The 11,259-nt window shown below is 41.9% G+C and overlaps 1 protein-coding gene across 1 annotated transcript in view; it reads right to left on the bottom strand.

The window, feature by feature from the left end:
- Positions 1-6,261: 6,261 nt before the first annotated feature.
- oxsr1.S (oxidative stress responsive kinase 1 S homeolog) overlaps positions 6,262-11,259 on the bottom strand; it is a 59,521-nt gene continuing 54,523 nt past the window's right edge. Inside the window, 3 exon segments of the mRNA NM_001093467.1 lie at positions 6,262-6,831; positions 9,463-9,527; positions 10,567-10,635. Of these exon segments, the coding sequence (NP_001086936.1) occupies positions 6,757-6,831; positions 9,463-9,527; positions 10,567-10,635 (209 nt within the window). The 3' untranslated portion in view covers positions 6,262-6,756.

The following is an 11,259-nucleotide window of genomic DNA, read 5'->3' as shown; positions in this document are numbered from 1 at the left end:
TTGTAAAATATTAGAAGTCACTTCTGAGTTCCCCAATCCAGTGACTTCTAATATCCTTATTATTTACAGTAGGGGGTACATTATCCCTTATAATACATGAGTGATACTCAGAGTTCCCTGTATAACTCAGCCTGCAGCCTTGTGCCTTTATATGGTCACAGAACAACCCCTCAGTGACTTCTAATATCCTTATCATTTACAGTAGGGGGGTACATTATCCCTTATAATACATGAGTGATACTCAGAGTTCCCTGTATAACTCAGCCTGCAGCCTTGTGCCTTTATATGGTCACAGAACAACCCCTTAGTGACTTCTAATATCCTTATCATTTACAGTAGGGGGCACATTATCCCTTATAATACATGAGTGATACTCAGAGTTCCCTGTATAACTCAGCCTGCAGCCTTGTGCCTTTATATGGTCACAGAACAACCCCTCAGTGACTTCTAATATCCTTATCATTTACAGTAGGGGGTACATTATCCCTTATAATACATGAGTGATACTCAGAGTTCCCTGTATACCTGTATGTGCCTTTCCCCAAACAGAACATGCCATGATCATTATTAGTCAGTGTATTGTTTAGTTATGGAAAGAAATTCAATATTTATCATTTACCATTTTATAGCCCCACATTCCAGACTCAGGGTTAGTCTCGGTGACAAGTTATTATTTGCAAAATCAGCAAATACTGACGACTGAGAAGAGAACAAGTAACTGGCGCTGCCAGCTGTGAAACTGACACTTGCAATTAATTAGTAAGAGGTGTTGGAATGATTTGCTTTAACCACAAACACTTGGCCTGAGCCGTTCCAGACCCCCAGTGACACATACACAGCCCCTTACAGCTAATCTCTATTTAACTGGCAACTTTAACCTAATGATTATTTTAATCTCTTTTCACTGTCATTTTGCTATAAAAGTTTTCTAAAATATACTGCCAGAATGTATTTATCTTTCTCAAGAGGAACAATTAAATCTCATCCAAAGAAGACCAAGTGCAAGGGGACGGAGAGGCAAGTAAAGGGGGTGTTGGTGTCACGACTGGTAAGACAACTGGTGCTGACTGACACTCCAGCTACAATATTCTGAGTTACGGATTGTTCAGAACGTGGACCCATAATCCTTCTCACAGACAGAACACCTCGCACTTAAAGGGAAACTGACCAGCCCAGAGATTCAGCTCATTATCTTGGAGTGTCAGTGGCACTATAGAAAAAAAGTTACCAAACACTAAGGCAGGCGTAGCGGGAAGATCCCCTGCAGGCCTGATGAAGGGTCACACCCCGAAACGTTACATCAAGTGACTGAATAAATGTGCAGGGGATCTTCCCGCTACACCTGCCTTAGTGTTTGGTAACTTTTTTTCTATAGGGCCACTGACACTCAGATCCAAGATAATGAGCTGAATCTCTGGGCTGGTCCAGTAAATTCAGTATATTTGGCATTTCTTGCCATGTTCATTTTTATCTCTATCCCTCTATCCGTCAATCTATCTCTCTAACCATCCTCTTCTCTCTCTATCCCTCCCTCTATCTTTCTTTTTCCTCTATCAATCCATCCCTCCATCTACGTAGTATCTCTCCACCCCTCTATCTATCCATCCATCATCTATAAATCTATACATTCTATCATCTATCCATTTATCTATCTATCCACCCGTCTCTAACCATCACTGTCTCTATCCCTCCATCTCTCTCTACCCACCCCTATCTCTATCCCTCCGTCTATCTATGCCTCCTTTCTCTATCCCTCCATCTATCTTTCTTTTTCTCTATCAATCCTTCTCTCTCTATCCATTCACTAACTTGTATCTCTCTACCCCTCTATCTATCTCAATATCTATCCCTCTATCCATCCATCATCTATAATCTATCCATCACTCTCTCTGTATCTATCGATCATCTATCTGTCCATTCCTCTGTCTGTCTGTCTGTCTGTCTGTCTGTCTGTCTGTCTATCTGTCTATCTGTCTATCTATCTATCTATCTATCTGTCTATCTATCTATCTATCTATCCAAACACATACCCCTTGGTGAGAATCTATGGGCTGGTACAGTAAATTCAGTATATAAAACACAGTTCTCCTTTAAGGTGAATCCAAGAAACATCAGGAACTGCTTGATTGATTCAGTCCGTCATTAATGTGAATATTAGTGTTTGCCATGGATGTGACAAATGTATCCGCTGTATAAAAACAATCAGGGAGAAGCCGGGTCAGTTCCGCATCACAAACATTATAATGACAATTCTGCAGAACTGGAAGCAGCACCCAGGTGTCACCCCAGATAATCTACTGAGAGCAGGCGGGTGCCACGAGTGCCAGTCAGTAACTAGGGGCATTAACCAGCAGGTAATGAGCAACCACCTTGTGTGGGTTTCTATGGGTTCCCTCCGATGCTCCAAAGACAAACAGGCAGGTTCTCGTATTAGATTTTGGATATTGCTGCAGGAGAAACATACACATTAACATACTATTAAAGAGGTGCTTGTGCTTTAAGTTACCTTTTAATATGTTATAGAATGACTTATTCTAAGCAACTTTCCATTGACCTTTATTTTTTCTTTTTTATATTTTAGGAATTTTTTGCCTTCTTCTTCTGACTCTTTCCAGCTTTCAAATGGGGGTCACTGACCCCATCTAAAAAACAAATTCTCTGTAAGGCTATACAATTATTGTTATTGCTACTTTTAATGACTTGTCTTTCTATTCAGGCCTCTCTTATTCATATTCCAGTCTCTTATTCAAATCAGTGCATGGTTGCTAGGGGAATTTGGATTCTAGCAACCAAATTGTTGAAACTGCAAACTGGAGAGCTGCTGAATAAAAAGCTAAATAACTCAAAAACAACAAATAATAAAAAATGAAAATCAATTGCAAATTATCTCCCTCACAGAGATCACTGGAGAACGCATGGGACCTGCAATTAGGAACCTGGAGTGCAAAGAAAGGCTTTCACAGCTCAGCTACAATCAGCCATTTATTCAAGTTCATCGTTTTCTCACATTGAAGTTGTTACAGGAATAAGTACAGAGTAAAATAAGCCAATAACGCGTGTTACCAAATTCCAACTGAAAAATAAAAACAAACAACCCCATAATAAACATCATGCCAGTCACACTGCAACATGAGCCAATAGAAAACCAGGATTAGTGTTTATTGATAAACTATATACACATGCAGAGCCGGCTCCTCCCACTGGTCACATGATCATGCACATGCCCCACCCCTTCACAGTTTGTAGGATCCTGGACACCAATTGGCCATTCAGAACAGTCACTGCACGTTCATGCACAAGCCCTGATTGGCTCAGACATCACGTGCTCATGCACTGGGCCCTCAGACTCTGCCCAATTACCACAAAGTCCCACGCTTATTACTCAAAGCCATTCATCTCCATGCTTCCTCCCAGAATCCTCTGCTCATGCCCTGAATATTCCTTTATTAATTAGAATAATTATATTATTATAGTAAGTAGATGTATAACACTGTTGTTGGGTTTTTTTCCTAAGGACATTTAGTTGGCCGCAATAAATCTTCTCTTCTGCAGGCGACTAATCTCCAAATGCTCCCCCCACTGGCGAGAATGTAAATTACTCATTGTTATGCAGCACTTTGTTTTTCTGATGTTACCCAAAGTTGCCTTGCGAAGAAACTTCATCTTTTTTATTTCTTTCCCAATGGTTGTTTTACATAGGAAAAGATAATAGTCTAATAGGAGTGTGACTGTGGGATAGCAGGTATAGTAGGGAGAGATGGTGTCTATAGTAACACTGGATAATAGTCTCTGGGAAGGGAGTGTGACTGTGGGATAGCAGGTATAGTAGGGAGAGATGGTGCCTATAGTAACAGTGGGATAATAGTCTCTGGGAAGGGAGTGTGACTGTGGGATAGCAGGTATAGTAGGGAGAGATGGTGTCTATAGTAACAGTGGATAATAGTCTCTGGGAAGGGAGTGTGACTGTGGGATAGCAGGTATAGTAGGGAGAGATGGTGTCTATAGTAACAGTGGATAATAGTCTCTGGGAAGGGAGTGTGACTGTGGGATAGCAGGTATAGTAGGGAGAGATGGTGCCTATAGTAACAGTGGGATAATAGTCTCTGGGAAGGGAGTGTGACTGTGGGATAGCAGGTATAGTAGGGAGAGATGGTGTCTATAGTAACATTGGATAATAGTCTCTGGGAAGGGAGTGTGACTGTGGGATAGCAGGTATAGTAGGGAGAGATGGTGCCTATAGTAACAGTGGGATAATAGTCTCTGGGAAGGGAGTGTGACTGTGGGATAGCAGGTATAGTAGGGAGAGATGGTGCCTATAGTAACAGTGGATAATAGTCTCTGGGAAGGGAGTGTGACTGTGGGATAGCAGGTATAGTAGGGAGAGATGTGTCTATAGTAACAGTGGATAATAGTCTCTGGGAAGGGAGTGTGACTGTGGGATAGCAGGTATAGTAGGGAGAGATGGTGCCTATAGTAACAGTGGATAATAGTCTCTGGGAAGGGAGTGTGACTGTGGGATAGCAGGTATAGTAGGGAGAGATGGTGTCTATAGTAACAGTGGATAATAGTCTCTGGGAAGGGAGTGTGACTGTGGGATAGCAGGTATAGTAGGGAGAGATGGTGCCTATAGTAACAGTGGATAATAGTCTCTGGGAAGGGAGTGTGACTGTGGGATAGCAGGTATAGTAGGGAGAGATGGTGTCTATAGTAACAGTGGATAATAGTCTCTGGGAAGGGAGTGTGACTGTGGGATAGCAGGTATAGTAGGGAGAGATGGTGCCTATAGTAACAGTGGATAATAGTCTCTGGGAAGGGAGTGTGACTGTGGGATAGCAGGTATAGTAGGGAAAGATGGTGCCTATAGTAACAGTAGTATAATAGTCTCTGGGAAGGGTGTGACTGTGGGATAGCAGGTATAGTAGGGAGAGATGGTGTCTATAGTAACAGTGGATAATAGTCTCTGGGAAGGGAGTGTGACTGTGGGGTAGCAGGTATAGTAGTGAAAGATGGTGTCTATAGTAACAGTGGATAATAGTCTCTGGGAAGGGAGTGTGACTGTGGGATAGCAGGTATAGTAGGGAGAGATGGTGCCTATAGTAACAGTGGATAATAGTCTCTGGGAAGGGAGTGTGACATACCTTAGATGTTTCAACCATTTATCCAGAGAAAGTTTTAAATCACCCACTCCATGCGCCACTAACACCCCATTTTCTCCCTGACTATAAAGTGGGAGCTTGGGCTGGTGTTACACGTCATTGCTCCAGGGTGTCAATATCACTAGAGCTGATGCCACATCAATACATTAGACATTCATTTAGTCTGTAATGTGAAGTCTGTTTAGGAAGAAACATGAATGGCGGCCACTTTATTGTTCTACTGGAAACCAGAAAGAATGGCTCAGCCGAGGGCGGCAACATGGCAGCTCCAATTTGTGCATAAATAGGAACGAATTTGCAATTTCATACTTGTATTAAATTAGAAACATTAAATGGAGGATAAAGTATATTTATAAAGACATCATGTTCAAACAGGGGCAGACGACATGGACCATGTTAAAGGATAAGTAAACCTTAAAAATAAGTTAATTCTGAATCCCCTTGAAACGGGGTCACTCATTTTTGGCAGGTGTATCCGCTCCTTGTTGCTCTCTTTCTGCCTTGTACACACCGTATGTACACACATTATATCACTGTTCTATATGTTGGACTGTTGTAATTGCCTAATCGATTCTTTTAAGGGTAGGGACACACTGGGCGATTTGGGGAGATTTAGTCGCCTGGCGACTAATCGCCGCGACTTTCCACGACCAATCTTCCCCGAATGCCTCCCCTCACTCTGCGCCTGGATAAAATGAAAAATCGCCTGCGCTAATCACACGCAGCGATTTGTTTTCCGAAGTCGCCCGAAGTTTCCTCGTGAGGCAACTTCGGGCGATTTCGGAAAACGAATCGCCGTGTGTGATTAGCGCCGGCGACTTTTCATTTTATCCAGGCGCAGAGTGAGGGGAGGCATTCGGGAAGAAAAGTCGCTGCGATTAGTCGCCAGGCGACTAAATCTCCCCAAATCGCCCAGTGTGTCCCTACCCTTAACAGTAAAAAGATTTTCTGTGATCCCACCTGAGTCTTAGACAAAAGTTTTTTTTTTCCAATTGTTTTATTCCCAGATGACCTTGGATTTTTTTCTTTTTTTTTTTTATCTGAGACCCGTTGACAAATCAGGCACGATGACCAACTGAAATAATTTTTTTTATTATTATTTAGACTCTCCTCTTTTTAAATTAAAGCCGATAAAAATTCCGATCCCAAAAAAAAATGTGCTACTGCTTTGCCTCGTTTCTCTCAGAGTGGTAGAAAGCCCCGTGTTTGCTACTCAGTAGTATATACTCCGATAAGGCAAACGGAACAGAACCGGCGTCAGAAGAAATTCAGCCCATTCAAGTGGTGAGCGGGACACCAACACGCTGCCGTGCGGAACCCGCTGGCACTGAAGAGGTTAACAAGCACATTTCAAATGAAGAATAAAAAAAAAAAAAACGAAACATCATGGCGTGCAGAAACACTGTTGCTGGGTACAAAGCTCGGATTTCCCAGTGACTCCCTTACACTACGTTAGAGATCTCGGTTAGACAAAAATTAAAAAGAATACGTGTTGTTACAGCTCCAAAAAAAGCCAGAATTCATTGTTTGGCAGTAGTGGTTCCTTTAAGCCAAGAGAAGGGCGGGGCAGATGCTCACGGAGCGGCTCCAAGATGGCGGCTTAGCTGATACTGAGCTGCGCAAAACCTACAAGCTTCCCGTCATCCGGAATGTCCGAAGGATCCACTCCAGAGGCCTGGGGAGAGAAACACACCTTATTAAAAGGTAATTGTACTAGGGGATCACTCGTAAGTGAATCAGTGAAGGTAATGCACACCTACATATAACATGCGTTGCAATTATTAAAGGATAAGTAAACATTTAAAATAAGTGAATGTTAAATTGATGAGAGTGCTATTCTAAGCACTTTTGCAATGTACATTCATTATTTATTGAATGACCAGCAGGTGGGGCTGTTGTAAAAAAATTCATTCATATTAACAGTACATGTATCCCTTAAAGGGAGACTGTCTTGGGAAAAAACATTTTTTTCAAAATGAATTGTTTAATAGTGCTGCTCCAGCAGAATTTTGCACTGAAATCAATTTCTCAAAAGAGCAAACAGATTTTTTTATATTCAATTTTGAAATCTGACATAGGGCTAGATATATTGTCAATTTCCCAGCTGCCGCAACTCATGTGACTTGTGCTCTGATAAACTTCAATCACTCTTTACTGCTGTACTGCAAGTTGGAGTGATATCAGCCCCTCCCTCCCCCCCCCAGCAGCCAAACAACAGAACAATGGGAAGGTAACCAGATAGCAGCTCCCTAACACAAGATAACAGCTGCCTGGTAGATCTAAGAACAACACTCAATAGTAAAATCCATGTCTCACTGAGACACATTCAGTTACATTGAGAAGGAAAAACAGCAGCCTGCCAGAAAGCATTTCTCTCCTAAAGTGCAGGCACAAGTCACATGACCAGGTGCAGCTGGGAAACTGACAATATGTCTAGCCCCATGTCAGATTTCAAAATTGAATATAAAAAAATCTTTTGAGAAATGGATTTCAGTACAGAATTCTGCTGGAGTAGCACTATTAACTGATGTGTTTTGAAAAAAACATGTTTTCTGATGACAGGATCCCTTTAATATCTTGGAATTAAAATAAATAATGAATGTACATTGCAAAAGTGCTTAGAATAGCCCCCTCATCACTTTTATATTCACAATTATCCGGGGGCGTGTCCGCGTTGTCGGCACAGTCTGCTCTGGTCAGTTCCTGACTCGTATGTTTGGGTGAGTGCTCTAGTAATTGTGTCTCCCAGACAGACTTTTGGTTTCTGACTCGATACCTTAACCATTTGGCCAGGTGAGCAGCCTGTAGGGTTGCTCACTATATGTTACCTGGCCTCTGTAGCCCCAGCCCAGCTGCAGCTGGCTGACTCTGTCCTATTTAAGGTCAGCCCCCCCGAACACTCCTTACCAGAGCATTAGGTCCCCATCCTAGCAGTGTGGCATTGTCCCTAGCTACGGGTTCCTACTCTAGTCTCCTTCCTATTCTGCCTTGTCTTGTCTGAACTTTTCCCTGTCTTGTCCTGCCTGGCTCTGAACCTTATCTTGTCTTGATCTGCCTTATCTTCCCTTTCCAGTTCTGCTCTGGTCTGACTTTAAACCTTGACCTTTCCTTGCTTTAACCTTGCTGTGACCTTGCCCTGCCCAGCATGCCTTGCTATTCTAAATCTTCTCTGCTCCTCACTTCTAACCTGATCTTGCCTTAACCTTATTCTGCCTTGACCTTGATCTGACCTCGCCTTTCTGATTCCTGCTTCCTGTTCTGTTCTGACCTGTACCCTGTCTATATCTTCCCTTGTTTTGCTCTGCATCTTGTCCTGCCTTTCCCAGTCCTCTCCTGCTATCCTGTTCCCGAGCTACACCGTCCTGTCCTATACTTCGTCTGCTCCTGATCTGATCTACGCCTGCACTGTCCTGCCCCATCCAGTCCGTTCCTGTCCTGACCTTCACCCACTTTATCCTGTCTAGTCCTGATCTTCGCCCTCTCCGTCCTGTTCCACTCTGCACCTGTTCTAGTCGACTCAATGTCCTCTTCAACCTGATCCCGCCTTCCCTTTACATGTTCCCTTGGCACAAACAGCTCCTGCCTCAAGGACTCACCCTTCTCTCATCAGTCTCCATAGCGCCCCCTACCTAATCCTTGACAGGCTCAAGGCAAGAGATGTAAAAGGGCAAGATTTACTTAAATATATATTCCAGTTTGGTAATATTCTTTAATATGCCACTTAATATCATGCAAACTATCTGTTGCTTAAGTGTTCATTTCGGGGATATAGATTTACTTTAAAAGCAGGTTCTTATTTTTGAATTACTGGCTTGGAGGCAAGTTTTGGTTGCATAAAAAACAGGTGCACTACCGAAATAAGCCTCCTTTAGTCTGACAGTCCATTTAAGGGCTACCAAATGTCCAATCACAGCTCTTATTTAGCACTCCCAGGAACATTTTTCATGCTTGCTTTGCTCCCCACTTCCTTTTACATCTGAATGTTGCTCATGGGTAAAAAAGGTTGGGGATCCCCTGCTTTATGGCAATAGTTTGGGGGAGGTCCTTTCCTGTTTCAGTAAAATAAAGCCCCAATGTACAAAGCCAGGTCCATACATAATTGTACAATGGAAGCTGAACTTGACTTCCCTGCAAAGCCCTGACTTCAACCCAACTGAAGTTCAACCTAACTGCAATTAACTGGAACCCTGGCTGTTATCCAGGCCTGAACCCAACATGTAGGAAGTTTTGCTTCCCCTGATAAAGGCTTCATGCATCACAGTGATTCCCCAACAGAATAGTTAGAAAGAAAGGCTCCAACACTTACCAATTTGAATGTAACAGATCTGTTTGTCTGAGGCTCATCGACGATTTTCTGCAAATTGGCTGCAACTGAGAGCAAAATAGAGGTTTCATTATATGAACATCAAACGCTTGTAACCCAGTTATTTCTTATAGTATTTAAATCTCAAAAGGGCTCGGTAGGCCAATGGCAGTAGTCGATTTAAAGGACAAGTAAACCTTAAAAATAAGTGAAGGAAAAATGGATGAGGGGGCTATTCTAAGCACTTCTGCAATGTACAGTCATTATTTGTTTTTTTATTAAAGGATACATGTACTGTTAATATGAATGGATTTTGTTACAACAGCACCACCTGCTGGTCATTTTCCCACCAGTCTGACCACCAAGTAGTCAAGGAAGTTGTCAGGAGAAAGAAAGAGGCTGCTCTGATGTTCTTCTGCTTAGGAAAGATTTGAGAAAGGTTTCTAATTGTTTTCCTAAGCAGAAGAACATCAGAGCAGCCTCTTTCTTTCTCCTGACAACTTCCTTGACTACTTGTTGGTCAGACTGGTGGGAAACTGACCAGTAGGTGGCGCTGTTGTAACAAAATCCATTCATATTAACAGTACATGTATCCTTTAATATCTTGGAATTAAAAATAAATAATGTACATCGCAAAAGTGCTTAGAATAGCCCCCTCATTCATTTTATATTCACTTATTTTTTATCCTTTAACCAAATGAAGTAATTGCCAGCAGATCTGCTCTGTGTAGAACCAAAACCGTTCTCTATTCCAAATATTGTCTCATCATTGGCAATAAACTTATTGGGTCAGGGAAATATCTGGTCTAGGAGCACACCAGGCTTTATATGTGGCCCGACCTGAATCTAAAAGGCTTTCTGCATAATCCAACTGTTAGCCACATGGCCAAACGTTCAGATCAGCCAGATTTCTGCCTGACCAAGAGGGGGGTTGGATCAGACAAAAGATCCCTATTTTGATGACCTGTCCAAAAATTCAAATAATTACAGCTATAGCCATTTAAACTTGCCCATCATTCAATTATCTGTTCTCACTATTTGGACATCGCAAACTGAGCAGTATTAGCCAGAAAAAGGATACAGAGTAAAACAGAATAGAATAAATACCTATTACTAAATCTCTGCCATCTACAAGGCCAGCCGAGACAAGTTCCTGCGATACGCCGTCTGCTGTATCTGAAAAACATTTTAATAATTCCACCTTAACTCTTGCAATGGGAAGAAATACTGTATTGATACAAACAGGAGGGTTTCTGTAGGCACATCTTAAAGGATAAGTAAAGCTTTAAAATAAGTGAATGTAAAATTGATGAGGGGGCTATTCTAAGCACTTTTGCAATGTACATTCATTGTTTATTTTTAATTCCAAGATATTAAAGGATACATGTACTGTTAATATGAATGAATTTTGCTACAACACCGCCACCTGCTGATCATTTTCCCACCAGTCTGACCACCAAGTAGTCAAGGAAGTTGTCAGGAGAAAGAAAGAGGCTGCTCTGATGTTCTTCTGCTTAGGAAAGGTTTGAGAGAGGTTTCTAATTGTTTTCCTAAGCAGAAGAACATCAGAGCAGCCTCTTTCTTTCTCCTGACAACTTCTTCCTTGACTACTTGGTGGTCAGACTGGTGGGAAAATGACCAGCAGGTGGCGCTGTTGTAACAAAATTCATTCATATTAACAGTACATGTATCCTTTATTATCTTGGAATTAAAAATAAATAATGAATGTACATTGCAAAAGTGCTTAGAATAGCCCCCTCATCTATTTTACATTGACTTATTTTGAAGCTTTACTTATCC

Source organism: Xenopus laevis, chromosome 6S (genome assembly GCF_017654675.1).
Source record: "Xenopus laevis strain J_2021 chromosome 6S, Xenopus_laevis_v10.1, whole genome shotgun sequence".
NCBI classification, from domain to species: domain Eukaryota; kingdom Metazoa; phylum Chordata; class Amphibia; order Anura; family Pipidae; genus Xenopus; species Xenopus laevis.
Note: the sequence above shows the minus strand (reverse complement) of the source record. Positions and strands in the feature narration are given on the sequence as shown.